Below are 17,159 nucleotides of genomic sequence, written 5' to 3'. Positions count from 1 at the left end.
AAGAAGAGGAGGAAAGCAAATGGAAAGGAAAGACAGAAAACAGAAAAAGAAAAATCTAGGTCTTGCTGATCTGTTTGTTTTCCCAAAACGGGGTCTTTCTGTGTAACCCTGGCTGTCCTGGAACTCACTCTGAAGACCAGGCTGGCATCAAACTCACAGAGATCCACCTGCCTTTGCCTCCCAAGTGCTGGGATTAAAGGCAAGTAAGGAGAACAAAAAAGAAGATCAAATGAAGAGTAGAAAAGGATTCTAAGAGGAAGCAACCCTTTAGATAGATGAATGGCCTATGGCTTGAGCAAGGGCATTATGTAGTATTAGCTGAGCCATACAAATCCCCAATAGTGAAATACAGTTATATTTGGTAGACACAGGGGAAGGCCTCAAACTGGGAGTGTGTGCAGGACATGTCACTGGTAGCCTGTAAAACGACTGGTTACAAACGAGATCAAACATTTCACAATGCATATAGCATCATGTATACCTGAAATCTATACAGTTTGTATTAGCCAATTACACTTGGTAAATCTGGGAAATAAGACGGACTAAAGAGTCATGGTGGTCTAGAATTCAAGGGTGGAGACTATTCAGAAGGAGAATGCTAGAAAAATAGGTCAGGAGACTAACAGAGAGGGAACTTAAAATGAACGCTGAAGAGCGTCCAGTCAAAACTGTGACTGAGCTAATAGAAGTGGCAGTTTCGGTGTTAAAGTGTGGGCAAGAGTCAGCCTTCAGGGGGCTGGAGACGAAGAAGGGGGAGCAGGAAGGCTGAACAACTCTTTCTTGAAGTTGATCACACAAACAAACCCTGACTGTCTCTTCGAGGTCCCTGCAGCAATCTCTCCCTTGAGCGTGGCTGGGTCAAACTGATCTTCCTAGGGCTTTTGTGAACTGAACACTCTCTAATTGTGTGGAGCTGGCCTGGGACACAGTCTTGAGAGCCCAAGTGTGATCACTTGTCTAAGAACCAAAGCCTCTGACTTGACTGATCAAAGTTTATCATTTGCTTTGAAGCCACCTCCTTAGCAGATGTAGTGAAAAGCTGCTCAGGTCTGGGCCCAGGACAGGATGCAGAGGCGTGGGAGGGGAAGCCAGCAGGTGCTAACTACACAGACAGCGTGCCTCACAGAGCAGTGTGACTATTTCCTATTTGTCTTCTAAAACAATTTTGTAGGAATCACCAAAGCAATTTTATCACAGTTTCTACGTGAGGTCGGGATGAGAGAGAGGGGTTTCCACAGCCGAGTTTGGTTTGAATGCTATCTGATATGACATCACACAAGCTGTTCACACACATGTAATCCTGCTATAGGGTCACAGCCTGAGATCACTTGGCCACGGTTATTGTTTTTTTTTTATTTTCATTATAAAAAGAGATAGCAATCATTTCAAAAACTCATTTCTTAGGCTAGCAAAATCATTAAAAATAGGGATAACTGAGCCAGGTTAAAGGTGTAATGCACTAATGCACACCTTTAATTTCAGCACTCAGGAGGCAGATGCAGGTGAATCTCTGTGAGTTTGAGGCCAGCCTGGTCTACAAACCAAGCTCCAGGACAGCTGGTGCTGTTATACAGAGAAACCCTGTCTTGAAAAAAAAAACAAAACCAACCAAACAAAAACAGTAGGGATAACTATATATTGTATAAGATGCCTCAAAAGTCTTTCATTCCTATCTTTGCCCAAACCTATGGGCTAAGGAAGGCAGGTGATTGCCCTTTGTGTCTGGGATACTGAGACCTACAGGGGCAAAGTGATTGGCTGGGGTTCTGTAAGAATTTATTGGTACAGCAAGGACTAGAAGCCAGGTTTCTCAGTTGAAGTTCATTTTTCTTGTCCTTAGACACACAGCAGCACAATTGAGACCACGGAGACAGGCAGTGTGGCCAGATCAGGTTCCCCACTCTCGCTTAGTTCCTCCAACACGGTAGTTAGCTTTGCCTTTCAGAAAAGGGATTCTTCTTCTCGAATTCTCTTTCCAGTTACAATTTATTCAACAAACAGGGAGCCCTCTTTTGCTTTATGACATACAGTTTTTGACTAGCAAAGCTACCAAGGTGTCATTGAGCTTAGATATTAAAGAAACAAAGTCTTGAAACACAGTGCACCAAATCAATCCATATTTTTTCTAACCTCTGTTCCTTTCCCCTTATACCATGTTCCTGATATATTAGTAAGATTGAAATTGAAATGATTTTATTACTAGTGGACTCATCTGTCACTTTCCTTGAAACTGGTGAGCCCCAAACTTTAGGCAGTGATAGGAAAATACTGCCATTGTCTCTTAAGAAGTCTGTGACATTTCAAGGCAAGAATGAATGTATGGAAGACGAAACTTGTTTCTTCTTTACTAACAAAAGGGAAAGCCTGGAAGTAAATGATATGGGTGCAATTTTTTTTGTAAAAAAAAAAAAAAGGAAAGAAAAGAAAAAACCTTTACGTAACTTTTTTTTTTGGTAGCTGGGACAGAAGACTACGAAGCACATTTTCCAGGAAGTGTGGGCTGCGACGATTGTGCGCTCTTAACTAATCCTGAGTAAGGCGGCCACTTTGACAGTCTTCTCATGCTGCCTCTGTCACCTTCTTGGTCAGAAGACACCATTTCGACTCTAAGCCAGCATGATAGAAACATACAGTCAACCTTCTCCCCGATCCGTGGCTCCCGGACTGCCCGTCAGCATGAAAATTCTTCTGTATATACTTACAGCCTTTCTCATCACCCAGATGATTGGCTCGGCACTTTATGCTGTGTATCTTCATCGAAGACTGGATAAGGTAAGGGGACCTGCAAGCCTGCATTAACTGATCTGGACACTGGTTGATTTAAGTCCTACCCAGATGGTGGAGGACAGTAGAAAGCTTAAGTGGATTAATAGTCTTGTTGCCTAGACAGTGGGGGTCTCACAGTTTTGCCTCTGACTAAGGGGTCTGAAGCCAGACAGCCTGGCTTCAAATCTTAGCTTGGCTCTTAACTGCTCTGAGATTCTGGACATGTCAATTTGTATTTCTATTGCTCTTTCTACACCAAGAAAATAGAGATGAAAATGGGTCTCCTGCCAGAGATCAGATGAATCTAGCCCGTAAATCACCTGGAATAGTGCCTGGTACATAGTAAGTGCCAGACCAGCAGCAGTTATGGTGATTTTCTATAATTTGCTTCATAAAGTAAACTCTTTTTTTCCCCCATGAAGACAACGTTTTTCTTTAAAAATTTGACCGAGACAAAAAGAACATTGATTTGGTCTGAAATTCCGTTGTGTTTTGGATTAGTACAGATATGTACCATCACCTGCGTTTACAGATTTTTAAAAAAATCAGAATGATGCTGTCTGTACAATTCTTCAATGTCAACTGCCATTGTAAGCGGCTCTGTTGTCCTCTGAAGTGTCTTCCACACTTAAATGATTGGGTATACAGGGAAAAGAGGGGACAGGGAGAGAGTAGGCTGTGTAGAAAAAGGTAACTTCAGGGCTTACCTTATATCCATATATTGGCTCACTTCCAGTGAGGGGCAGGCGGGTTGTGTCACAAAATGACAATCACAAGACTAGGAGAAAAGTCTCGAGTATCTAGCTGTCCCTAAAGTCTGGAAGTAAGGACAATGGCTAGGCATCACCTGGATGGCTGGATTTTTTTCTGGGATCATTGGCTAGCCTTTCTTGAAATGGGGGCCTAAATGAAGGTCATGAAGTTCCTATCAGTATAAGGAGAGGCAGTGACGGGTTTTGAGAGCAGAGACAATCTGCTTGCCTACTCAAACTGGTCTTCACTGCTGGGCAAAGAGACAGGTTCTGGGTCTGATTGTTTACTTATTTGGTGGGCTCTGTCAAATGGCTGTATATAGGCCTGGAGGATAATGGGGAAACTATAACCCATATAGACTCAAATGCAATATTCGTTCGGTTGATTTTGGATTTTTCTTTTCATTTTTGAGACAGAGTCTCATAATGTAGCCCAGAATAGTCAGGAACTGACCATAGATAAACCAGACTGACCTTTAACTCACAGCAACACTCCCGCCTCGGCCTAGCAAGTGCAGGGGTTGTAGGCATGTTCTTCCATGACTGTATCAGTTCTTGTCTTGAAAGCGGATAATCTCCACTTAAAGACAAACGTGTGGTATGGAGTTAGTTGACAACACAAGTTAATAGCATACATTCAATTACTCCAATATTGGAAAAGTAAATATCTCATTCACTTCGGGGCTGAGAGAGAATTTCTTTAAGCATGCAAATGCTTTCTCCAAGTATTAGGGAGATGAGAGATGTAATTATAAATCCACGTTAGAGATGAACTTCTCTAGAATGCCCCATGTTGTGAGCACTGCCATGAAGGAGGCAAACTAGCTCAGCAGCAAACTGTGTTATGGCTGATGGGAAATATGACAATTATAGGATATTGCTGTTGTGGTACATTAAAAACATAGATACCTTGTGATGAAAGGTCGCTAGAGTGGTCGTGATTCCTATCCAGAGACGTTAGATAACATGACATCTGAATCACTGGCTTTTTAAGGTTGCTAAATGGCAAGCATCAAACAGCAATAATCCAACATAATAACTTCTAATATCCCCCCATTTATGCTCTCCAAGCCGCCCTCTCTTCAGGGCTGTGAAGAGAGTGTGGAGGCAGACATCGTTAGCCGTATTCTTCACAATGCCATTGCTCATCAGCCTGCTATTTCCCAACAGGTAGAAGAGGAAGTAAGCTTTCATGAAGATTTTGTATTCATAAAACAGCTGCAGAAATGCATCAGAGGAGAAGGATCCTTATCCTTGCTGAACTGCAAGGAGGTAAAAAGGAGATATGAAGACCTCGTCAAGGTAAGGCACTCAGCTCCTGGAGGATTCATTCCACTGAGAACCTTCAGCACGTTTCCCAGCTCTTCGAACTGAATTCTGACACTAGAAATGTTTCCAACTGTAATCAAGGGTGGTGGTCACACCTTCAAGGGCAGTGCCCTAGAGGACACAGTAGGACGACAGAATTCCCGCGTTCTAGGCCAGTTTGTTCTACAGAGTGAGACTTTCTCAAGCTGTGTTCTATGTGAGCACACGTGCTCATAAATACATGTATGTGTACACACATAGGTGGGTGTGGAGATGCGCACATACGAAAAGCACAAAACGAAGACAACGCCTTAGGGTAAAATGAAGCTAAAAGTTGGACCTGTTCACATCACTGCCATAGAAAAGGGGTTCTCTGGAGAAAATGCATCCCCGCATGCACAGCGACACACACATGCAACTACCACACAGTAGTTATGCAGTGCATGCAGTTAGAGTTTTGTATTTCTGCATTTATCCATGCATCCTTTGCTATCTTCCCATCGTGAGACCAGGCTCTGATCTCCAGCTCGTAGTGAAAGTAATAACTTGGGAGGCCATAGGGGAAGGTATTTTCTGTCCTGTCTTCAGTGCTTATGGTGATTCCGTGAGAGTGTGGTCTTCCCTTCTGTTGCATGGGAAGAAGTAGATGCCTGTTCTCAATGCCACTCACAATAGAGCTCGTGCAACACTGCTCTCTTATGGAGCGGTTTCAATCTAAAGGTTCAAAGCTTTCTAAACAACCCAGCTGTCGTCCAGCTTACTATTAACTGAGTATCTAATACATGACTTTCCAGAATTTTTCCATTTATTTGTTCACTACAAACATGAGCTTAAGGTGTTCTTTTTCCCCCCTGAAACAGAACATCAAAAACTCTCCTGCCGCTTCCCTTCAGAGTGCTGACGACCTTTGGTCATCCATTGGTAGTTTAGGAGCTGCTCTAAGAGACAGCACCCACTTCCTGTTGAGGGCAGCTCTGAGTCCACTGGGCGGTCATCTGAACAAACCAACAGAAATTCACTCTTTTTGTTGTTGTTTTATACTTTTTGAGACAGGGTTTCTCTGTGTAACAGTCCTAGCTGTCCTGGAACTAGTTCTTGTAGACCAGGCTGGCCTCAAACTCCATGGAGATTTGCCTACCTCTGCCTCCCGAGTGCTGGGTTTAAAGGTGTGAGCCGCCACTGTCTGGTTCCAGAATTCATTCTTATATAAAGATAATGTGTAATCAAATAATGGAGCAAAGAGAGTAAGATCTTACTTCATTTGTAACTTTGAGACACATTTGGAAGTCAGAGGACAACTTGCAAAACTTGATTCTCTCCTTTCACGACATGGGTCCTGCGGACCGAACTCAGTTCCTCATGCTTGGCAGCTGGTCTTTGCCCGCTGAGCCACCTCTTTGTCCTCTTTAGATCTTACTTGTGAATTTAATACATATTTTCCTGTGCTGTCAACAAGATGTAATTTAATCCAGTGAAGAAGAGTCTAAAAGCTTATTCCTGGGCTGCTTACTGGGATCAGAATACAGCTCAAATCTGCCACTGTCTTTTAAGTTCTTTATACTAAAGTAGAATTTATTTATTTATATTTTGGAAACAATTTTGTATAGCCTAGGCTGGCCTTGAACTTGCTATGTAGCTGAACATTTGCACTCTTGATTCTCCTGCTTCTAACTATTGGCATGTACCACCATGTTTAGATTAATCCAGGTTTTATTGTTTCTATTCTCTACAAGGCCTAATTGTTTTTCAAGTTAACTTTTTATTATGCAAGGTTATAATACACCTTGTATGAACACCTGTATTGCAGAATCTATGATTTAGATAAAACCTCCATCACTTTTATTCGTAAGATTGGTAAATTCAGAAAACATCTTAGGTTTCTGCAGGGCTTATAGAGTTGTGGATGTAATATAAGGTATTGTGAGGTACCTCTAATTTTAATGTGCATAAAGTTGTGTCAAAGATGATGGTTGATAATCCCAAATAGATTAATGATTATGTTTTGCTGAACAGCCTTGGTAAATGATTTCATTTATTCTGAGCCGCAGTTACTCTTGTATTGTGTAAGGGAATGAGATTCTGTAAGAACACTACCAGCTCTGGTCTTCTGTCACTATGTGAACAATCCTCAATTTCCTTGAATGGCAGTGAAAGTGGCTTGGTCCCCCCACCCCATTTTTTTTTCTTACAGAGAGGTTTCACAGGTAACCTGCCAATTCCCTTTGCCTTCATTTAGGTCTGATTTGGAAAGTTTCCAGAATCATCTACCCAGGATAGGAGTAAGGAAGAGTCAGTCCTGTTTATATGAAAAAGAAAGTAGAACAGTTTTAGGCACATCAGGCAAGGCCCTAGTAACGTGATATGCCTGTCAGTGATGCCCCTTGAGTCTACTGCAGCAGCTATAGAGCCCCAGGCAAAGCATCACAGCTTTACTATACCCTAGGCCAAGATCTTCTATCTTGGTCCCCGTATAGATCACCATTTCCCTAGAGATCGGACTCTGAAACAGTATTTGGAACTGCTTAGGCCAGCACGTCAAGTATAGACTAAATCCAGATTAGATCTGTGTTTCCTCAGCTAATATTAGTGGATTTGGGAACATGATCTGGCTGGCTTGGAGTAACCTTGAATTCACGGGGTCTGATGGGATCCTAGAACTAACCAGATGCAATTCTTAGTTCTTAGAATTCCAGTCTTCTCTGCACTATCTCTAAAAAAAGGGGTCACCCTCTCATGACTAAAAGCTCGCTAACTTCAGAGACAAATATGACAGAGATGGGAGTCGGGGCTCACGGTAGGGCAAGTGGAAGCACCACTTTGAACAGCATTGAAATCTACTTCACTCCCTGTCTAGAGGGTTCAGTCTCGAGGTTATCTGTCTACCAATGCCCGAGGTGCCTTTGATGGCGTCAAATCATTTCCATAAAGGGTACTAGATCCATACCTGCCATGTAGGTTTCCATTGGAAGAGAAATCATTAATCCAAGATTTCTCTGAAATTTGACTTTTAAAAGTCTATCAGTTTAAGTGAAAAGTGAAGAAAAAAAGGTTCTGAGGAGTGTGGCTTGGGGAAAGTTCACAAAAAGGCAAAACTGGGTGCATAAAAGACAAACTTTGCTGACTTCACGTTTTCATCTGGGCCAGGCCCCAAGATCGCTGCAACCATCTAGCCCGAAGTAGCATCTTAACTTCCTTCATCACACACCAGTGGTTGAGAGACACCAAACAGTCATTTGTTTACTTGTTAGCTCACAAACATTTTCCTGTTGCCGCATTGCCGTGGTGCCCCACAGCAGCTCAAATGGAAAGTTGGTCTGTGGAGCCCATGTGAACATCTGTGGAGCCCATGTGAACGTTTTAAGGCTCAGATTCCCCTTTGGGTCTCTGCGCCTTATGCCCTCACATCTGGCAACTGAGCTGAGGCGCATAGCTGTGATAGTCAGGACTAACACCACAAATGTCTTCTTGGAGTGAGGAAAGCGGAGGAAGGGCCCTGCAGACATTAGGTTCCAGGAATGTCAAGGAGCACAGGACTATTAGGTGTGGAAAGACTACCGTTTTCTTTCCCCTGTTGTTCAGAATCGAGCGGTGAAACAGACTTAGCCAGGTCTGGGAATGCGGTCCTGTGTTCTGTACTTCATTTAATTCTCAGACCCTTTAGGTAACCTCATTCTTGCCAGACCTTTCATTCCCCCTCCTTAAAATGGCGGCGATAGCCTTTTTCATCTCTCAATCTACATAGAAGGAAGTCTGTGTTAGCTTCCTTAAGCGTGACTAGCATTCTGTCGCCTCCTAAGTAGAAGAAATCTTTAAGTGTTGCACTAGCTAGTCATTGTGATACATGGCTAAAATCAGCATCTGGGAGGTAGGAGCAAGAGGATCAGGAATTCAATATCACTATCAGCTTTGTAACAAGTCCAAGTTTAGCCTAGGCTGCATGGGAACCTGTCTTAAAAACACAAAACCATATGCATGGGATTGTCAAAAACGAAATAAAAATCTTAAAAGAAAAACAAGAAACCACGTGTTTTGAAGACCATCACCAGCATTAGAAGAAGATGGCCTATATTTTCTGAATGTTGATTACTCTAAATAAGTCCAGGCCATACGGGACAGCTACCACAAAAACACAATCAAAGTAAAAATCTGCATTTCTCTCCCATGATCATATTCAAATCTATCCCTGCGAGGTTTCCAAGCAATCTCATTGGAACAGACCCACACCCTGCATCATGTCTGATAAGATTCTGTATGCCAGCTCCCAGTGTTGAGTTATTGACCCATTCAGCATTATTTATCAATATCCGTCAAAGGCAGGGAGGCCAGGGTCATAGCAAGGGTCAAAATCACAACCTCTGGTCTGGGGAAAGCACTGTAATGGAGATAATAAGGCCTGGATTTTGCTTCCAGGGTCTCCCCTGAGTTTTCTGGGCTGTCAGCTCATCTGTCAGAGATAGGGACTCTCAATTGCTATGAAGGAATTAACGACAGCATCTTCGTCTATATTATAATCCTCACCAGGCACAGACAGCATGGTACTGACAGTTGCCAAATGAATGAGCCCTTGCAAACCCCTAAAGCAGAGCTTCTGCCAACTAATCTTTTGCAATGCTTCTCCTTTTAGGATGTAAGTTTAAACACAGAAGAGAAAAAAGAAACCAGCTATGAAATGCAAAAAGGTATGCTGCTATTTACCAATGTCTATAAACGCTTAAAGGGTACACAGAAGCTTTAGGTTGACCACATGAACTAGGGAATACTTAGCCCTGGAAATAAAATAAAAGACACTGGTCGAATTGGTACCTTCTCAAGCCTTAGTGACACAGAAAGGCTTTTCATGTCCACCTTGATGAGGATATGTTCCTGTAATATTGATAATATCAAATATGAAGGAACCCCACCTCCAATACCCTTATCCAAACAATCACACAGTCTGGCTCCACCTTCAGAGCACCAGATTACAAGAAAGTCATCATTTGGCAAAAAATGGCATTCATCATTCAATGACAACTATTTTGTGGGAGGACAGTACCCCGTGGGTCTCCTGGATCAATGAATGAGATGCTCCATTCTCATCTTTGCCTGTTCTTGAAGTGACTGTGTCCTAGATAGGTAGGGATCATGAAGGGACCATAATGGCCCTCAAACCCAGTGCACCTCTGAGAATATGAATCCCCTTTGAAGCAGCACTAAACAGATGACCTCTTCTCAGCCATGGCTAGAGATAGAATACCTTATACTTAGTGAGACAACCTGCTCTATCTTTGAACAGCTCTAAGAATTATATTAAAGTCAACATCTACCCAAAAACATCTTGCCTCAAATTTTGTTCCTTGAATGTCTACTTATTGGATACCTTTCTGTTCTTTGAGTCTATATTATGCAAAAAATAATTACTTCCCTATATGATGACTGTCTGGCTACTGAAGACAGCAACCATGACCCTGAGTTCCCAGTGAACTTTTCTATCTATGCTGAATATGCCCAGTACTTTCCACTGTTCCCTCCATGATCCTTCCCAGGTTCTTTCCTCTCCAAGTCATGTTCTTTTCTGAACACAGCTCTCTCCAAGTCCCTTTAGAATACCATACCCCCAAACCAGTGATGTGTTGAGTGACTTGAGTAGCAGCAAAAGGGAAAGGGGGTGCTGCTGCAGAAACTATGACATTACAAAGCTATTGAACACAATGTTGTAGCTACACAAATCTAATGCACATGAGGACATGAGTACATATAATGGTATAGACACAATTTTCTTAGGTGTAGAGGGTGCTCAGAACCTGTTTCAAGCACTGGTCTGTTGCCAAAGGCTCATCTAATTCCCTTGAAGCTTTCCTCCTCACAGTGACTGCAAGACATGTTCCATGATGCTGTTTTATCTGCTAATTACAGTGAGATTTTAAGGAAAAGCCCCTGTGGATGCTTGTCTTTAGACAAATCATAAATTTGACCAAATTGGTCTTTCAGATTATGCATGGTTTTGTCATCAAAACGTCCTCCATAATATACCTACAACATTCTCAGAATCGGGCTCATAACTGGAAAGAAAGCACCCACAGTTTCTATACTTAGGAAATGAGTACTTTTATTTGGGAAGCAAGGCTCTTGCAAGACAAAGAAAGCTCAGTGTCGTAGTGTGAAAGTCATTTGACCAAATCAGACCTGATAATCATATTACTAACTCAGTGCCCAGGCACAGCAGTGATGCCCACTACTCTCCAGTGTATGGCATGTGTTCTTAAAAGCACAATTCAAGGCAGATTTAATGAAAGCAAATATTGTAGCCTCTGTCCATCTGAGGTAAGCAGAATTGAGTATTGAATATCAGGAAAAGGGATCGATGGAAACAGCCAATACAGGTTTTAAGGTATTAGAAGCCACCCTTTCCTTCAATGGGAAGGATTGCTGGACCAGTTTTCCATCCTTTAAGGTAAACTCAGTCACTATTCCGCTGTTGTAAAACTGGACCCATTAGTTCCACATGCAGTTGTAGGTTTCCTTGGCCTGACAGTATGTTTTTGGTTTCATTTCAGGTGATGAGGACCCTCAAATTGCAGTACATGTTGTCAGTGAGGCCAACAGTAAAACAACATCTGGTAAGTCCCATAGCATCTGAGTGAAAGCCACCTAGGTGTGTGAGTATGTGTGCATATGTGTGTGTGGGGTACCCCAAAGCTATGAGGCCTAATCATTAGGCACTTCTCTTCCTCCAGGGACCAATTTACAAACCTACCCATATAACTCTCACACACTGTTCTTTGTCATCAAAGTCAGCTCAAATGCACAGATGGGACTTAGAGCGACAAAAGGAGGTGGGAAAGAGTCCTGATGTTCTCATTATGTTTTTGCTCAGTAGCTGATTCTAAATGACGAATGACTGGGTGGGGGAACCATTATTTCGCAAGCATAAAAAGAGATGGCAGGTAGTGACCTCCTTACTGGGGACATCTCTCCTCCTAAGCCCTCCTCACTGTGTATAAATGGGTCCCAGGAGGTCTTTTGTGTCATCTGTCAGTCCCTGTATGATTAACCCCAGCCTCAGTGGGGCCCACCTTAGGGAAATTAAAGGCAAAACCATTTTGTAACGATCAATAGGTGCCAAGATGTTAGATTTTTCAACGAAGTAACAACAGATGGCATACCGTGATCTTTTCAGCACGGAATGCCTTTATTTCCATGCATTTCCTATTTTCATCCTAGCCCCTATTTGATTTCCATATACCTCCTAACGTCATTCCAGGTCCTATTCTTCCTCAAATCTCTAGCTTGTGCTAGCCGATGCTGTAGAGTGGATCACATCTGTAGATGGATGGAAACATGTTTGCTAGCATAAAATTCCCCATGTATATAAAGGCATGGACGACTGCATTCTAAATGATGTGTGTGAATTTGTACGTGTGTGTGTGTAAGAGACAAAGACAGAAACACAAAGGAAGACACAATCATGTCTCTGAGGTGACTTGAGCCCCTCAGTGGCTATACCACAGAAGCACATGCATTGTGTGGTACAGACGTAAGCATTCTGGTTAGGGAATTTGGGAACACTAGGTTCGAGAGCCATGAACCACTTAAAACTGACTTTAGACACATGCCATTCAGTTTGAGGTGGTTTTCTTTCTCACATACTCCACAGGGTAGCTTTGAATATCAATCAACTAACGTGGGAGAAGAGTTACACTGTCAAACTACGCTATTCCAGAATAAAATGCCAGTACTTAGCTTACTTCACTGAGCTATCCAGAGGGACATAAAGTTCTTCATAGAGACCAGTTGTTCCTATAATATTTATTAATTTTTCTCATAGAACATTCTCTTAAAACATGCTTATGGGAAAACACCACAATTATTTCTGTGGCAGGGAAGCCATTCACACAATCTATTCACTTTTGCATTAAATTACAACAGAGAAATCCCTTAGAATCACTTCCTACTGGTCTTGGTCAATTGGTACCTAAATCCTTTGGTACTTAGATATATTTAGTGGAATTCTGACTTCTTCGAAAGGCCTAGAATGTGTACTGCTTGTGAAATATCTCACACGTCTATACCACAGTAGATCTTCACAGGACGAAGTAGGAAAGATATAGTCCAGTACACCGCAGCTCCGCATTTCTGTCTTTTCTGGACATGACACTACAAACTTGACCAACATGCCCTAGCAAGAACTACAATGAAGTAAGGAATTACCTAAGTGAAAAAGCAGAGCCTAGTGGCACACATCTGTAATCTCAGCGCTAGGGATGGAAGCATAAAGATTAGATGGTTAAGATCATCCTAGCCTACCAAGCAAATTCTAAGCCAACCGGGCATACATGAAATCCTGTGCCCCCCAAAGGGGAGGAAACTCGGGAGACAGAGGCAGGTAGATCTCCACGAGTTCTAGGCTTGCCTGGCCTACAAAACAAGTTGCAGGCCCGCAAAGGATTTGTACTGAGACCCTGTCTCAGAAAAGAAAAAAAATGTAAAGGAGAGACCTAATTCATTAAACAGAATCAAATTGCCCAAATGTGAAACCATCATAAACAAACGCCCTCTATGGAGAATTTGGAGTACCCAGAAATATCAGGAATGGTGAGATGCCTTCTTATGCAAAAGGAGAAGTCTGAAAAAAGAAGTATCTTATGCCCTAGTTAATGTAAGACCATCACATAAAATATTTGGAAAATCTCAAGAAAGCAAATATACCAATACTTTTACTTCTCCCCACCTCCCACCCCTCCCCCCCCCATCAAACTGAGCTTTCTGTGGAAGCTGAGATTTGAACTTGGGTACACACACGGCTTTGAACCCACTCAACGTCTCAGCATAGAAAATGGCACACTGTTGGTGGGGACTCTGCCGTAGCCACAAGAATATGGGTACTTTCAAGTTGGTGGCACCCACTCCAATGAGAGATGAAAACCCAGTTAAGTGAGCACATGGTTTATTTTCATACTTCCTCGCCTAATTTAGACTTGGTCGTGGGAGGCAAGTCAGGTTTGCAAGAGCGTAAGGTAGGAGGAAGAAATGGGGTCTTGTCTCTGAGTTGTTGCTAAACTCGGTAGACAGACAACTTTTTGTAGAATTCGTGATAAGCTAAGTATTCACACTCACATGAGTAAGATTTATATGCTATGCATAATTCTGAAATCATTTGCACTTCATTTTAAACCATTCATTCATGTTTCCATATGTATGCCTGTATGAATGTACACATGAGTGGGGAGCAGTGGGGGTATACAGAGACCAGAAGAGGCTACCCTCTCTCATCACTCTTCATCTGTTCCCCTGAAGCAGGGGTGTTCCTTGAGCCTGGGACTCATGTTTTCTGTAGGGTGAATGCCAGCATGTCCCAGGGCTCTTCTTTAGAGTCCACCTCTTCAGTCCCCTTTGTGTTGTTGTTTTGAGACAAGGTCTCACTTAACTCAGGTGAGTCTCAAAGTGGCCAAAGATAACACTGACCTTGAGCTTGACATTCCCTGCCTCCGTGTGGGAATTCTAGGTGCACATCCCCTGCCTGGCTATCTTAAATTCAAGGATACACTGGCTCAAAGAACTCTAAAGCGAGAAACCTTGCTGTCATCTGCTACTTTAACTTTTCCAAGTCTCTGAAATATACTTTCATACTGTCCCTGTTCTGTTGTCGAGGGACTTAGGCTTTGGGTGATCAAGTGACTTGCCCAAGTTTGAAGAAAAGCCAGGTTGAAAGCTGACAATGCCTCTGAAGCCCATGTAGAATTGGTATCTATGTTCACTGTGCCTCTGATGGCCACAAGAGGCCTTGAGAATTAGTTCTCACATAAAGTCAGCCTCCAACCTTCCACTGTACTTCCTGTTAGAATATATGCCATGCTAGGCTTCTGCTCACCAGGGATTTCCTTCTCTTTGTTACAGTTCTACAGTGGGCCAAGAAAGGATATTATACCATGAAAAACAACTTGGTAACCCTCGAAAGTGGGAAACAGCTGACCGTTAAAAGACAAGGACTCTACTATGTGTACACCCAAGTCACCTTCTGTTCTAATCAGCAGCCTTCGAGTAAAGACCCATTTTTAGTCAGCCTCTGCCTGAAGTCCACCAGTGGATCTGAGAGAATCCTACTCAGGGCGGCAAACACGCACAGTTCCTCCAAGCCCTGCGGCCAACAGTCTGCTCACTTGGGAGGAGTGTTTGAGTTGCAAGAAGACTCTTCTTTGTTCGTCAACGTGACTGATGCAAGCCAAGTGATGCACGGAGTCGGCTTCACATCTTTCGGCTTGCTCAAAATCTGAACAGTGTGCTGTCCCAGGCTGCAGCAGGGCTGATGCCGGCAGTCTTTCCCACACAGCAAATCAGTTAGGACCCGCCCCCTGTTGGACTGCCTATTTATAACCCTTGGACCCTCCTCACAGAGAACTATTTATTATGTACCCCAAGGCACATAGAGCTGAGATAAGAGAATTACAGGGCAGGCACAAATCCTAACGGACCCTGCTCCCTAAGAGCTTGTAACCTGAAGCAGCACCTCTACTGATGCCTGCAGCCAGAGAGCCCTAAGGAAAGGCCAAGGCATGAAGCACAGATGGCAGAGCTCAGATGAAAGAGCAGATAGCGGAGCGAGCTCTGCTGTGTTGCTTCAGGAGCGTGTCTTTCAGTGGATAGTGTACTTGGCTTTCCAGGAAAGATGCTCAAGGGCCGCTGTGAGCCTTAGCTCACCATCTGTTATGGTTGGCTTGGGGTTCCCTGTGGCCCCAAGAGGCCAGTTTCTAAAGTCTCCCAGGGAGAACTGAGAAAGTCTGCCTCTACCTCCCCACCCCCAAGACCCAACACTCAGTCTTTACATCTCTCCAATCTCTCTCTGTCTCTCTCTCTGTCTCTCTCTCTCTGTCTCTCTGTCTCTCTCTCTCTCCCTCTCTCTCTCCACACTCACACATGCACACACACACACACACACACACACACACATCACATAGAGCCATGCTCTTACTGACTGGTTCTCTTATTCTCTCCCCTGTCCCTGTCTCCAGCACAGTCAGGGCAGTGTAGACAGCAGCTCCTGGCCTGGCTATTCCTCCTCGGGGGACAACTGTATTTAAAGGAATCTGTTGTAGCTCCCTGCAGTCTCCATTGTTTCTGTAGTGAACCTAATGATTATGTCATTATTTATTTTTGAATAATAAAGAGCCTTTACCGTGTTATTGTTGTTGTTTAGTACTTATAGCTCTGCGCCAACTCAGGTTGAGAAGGTGAGTAGTGAAGGGAGTTTTGCCAATTTTTTTTTTACTATTACCATAAATGTAGTTCTCAAGCTGAGCACGAAGCGAGCTATCTTAGTGACAGCATGCTCTCTGGAAGTCTGCCATAGCCTTTGATAGATGATATGTAAGCCTGGTCGGTGAAAGCAATCTGGGCTTCTACTTCCAACTTGCCCTGTGAAGGTTGCAAGAGACTGACATTTTCAAAATTGATCACATCTAAGAGGGACTGGAGAGAGAGCCTTAAATGAGAAGCAGTATCAAAGCTTTTTTTTCAACTCTTTAGGTGGCTTGACTCTAAGCAAGAGGAAATGGAGCTGGAGCATCACTATTGGCCCTAGAGCCTTCCTGCTGAAGTCCACCTTTAACTGTGCTATAAGAAATGAGGATATAAGAAATTCAATTGAACTGGTAGAATATTTTGCTTAACAGAAACACATTCACCGAAAAAATACTACTGTGGAGATGAAAAAGGGAAGGAGGAAGGGTATTTCCTCACGTCCCTGCTCTTCAATAGCGTGAAGGGCACAGCAACGTGTTGACTGGAGCTCTTGCATTATAAAAACCCAGCGTAATGCTGACGCCATGTCGGACAAACTCGTGTGTCTGCACACAACCCGCAACAAGAGACCTTTGTTATGAGCAAGATTGATGTTCGTGGGTTTAGGAACTAACCAGAAATTATGTAAATTATGTACACCATGCATTTGTGCCCTCCCGGAGCAAACATCCTTCTACTATATTCACTTATGAAGCAGGTCAGGGTGGCTCAGCTGCAAGGTACTTCTCTGGCAAGTGTGATGCCCTGGGATCCATGTAAAGCACTGAAAAAAAAAAGCCTCAGCTGACAAACCTCCACCTAAGAGGCTTGAAGGAAATGAGACAGCAGCCATGGCAACCTAGTAGTGGCGGCCATGATGCTCTTCCTTTTTTAGGAAGATTAGACTCTTAAGCCTGCTTTAAGGAAGGAACCGGCTCAGTCAAAATGGAGAGGAACAAAACATATATCATAATTCCCTCTTCTTTACGGCAGTGGAATACCCATGTTGGGGAATAATCTTCCTTATGCATTTTGTCTGAGTTAGATAGTAGGGATTGTGTGGGCAAGAGACATCACTGG

The 17,159-nt window shown here is 43.2% G+C and overlaps 1 protein-coding gene across 1 annotated transcript; it reads left to right on the top strand.

Moving 5' to 3' along the window:
* The first annotated feature begins 2,563 nt into the window (after nucleotides 1-2,563).
* Cd40lg (CD40 ligand) lies at nucleotides 2,564-16,037 on the top strand. Its single transcript, XM_050159685.1, has 5 exons — nucleotides 2,564-2,772; nucleotides 4,689-4,820; nucleotides 9,451-9,505; nucleotides 11,360-11,422; nucleotides 14,700-16,037. Exons 1-5 carry the CDS (start codon nucleotides 2,617-2,619, stop codon nucleotides 15,074-15,076), a joined length of 783 nt encoding a protein of 260 aa, XP_050015642.1. The 5' UTR covers nucleotides 2,564-2,616; the 3' UTR covers nucleotides 15,077-16,037.
* Nucleotides 16,038-17,159: the final 1,122 nt, after the last annotated feature.

Source organism: Alexandromys fortis, unplaced genomic scaffold (assembly GCF_014885135.2).
Source record: "Alexandromys fortis isolate MF-2015 unplaced genomic scaffold, M_Fortis_MF-2015_v1.1 scaffold_95, whole genome shotgun sequence".
In the NCBI taxonomy this organism is placed as follows: Eukaryota; Metazoa; Chordata; class Mammalia; order Rodentia; family Cricetidae; genus Alexandromys; species Alexandromys fortis.
The sequence above is the reverse complement of the archived record's forward strand: the minus strand, read 5'-3'. Positions and strand labels throughout refer to the sequence as shown.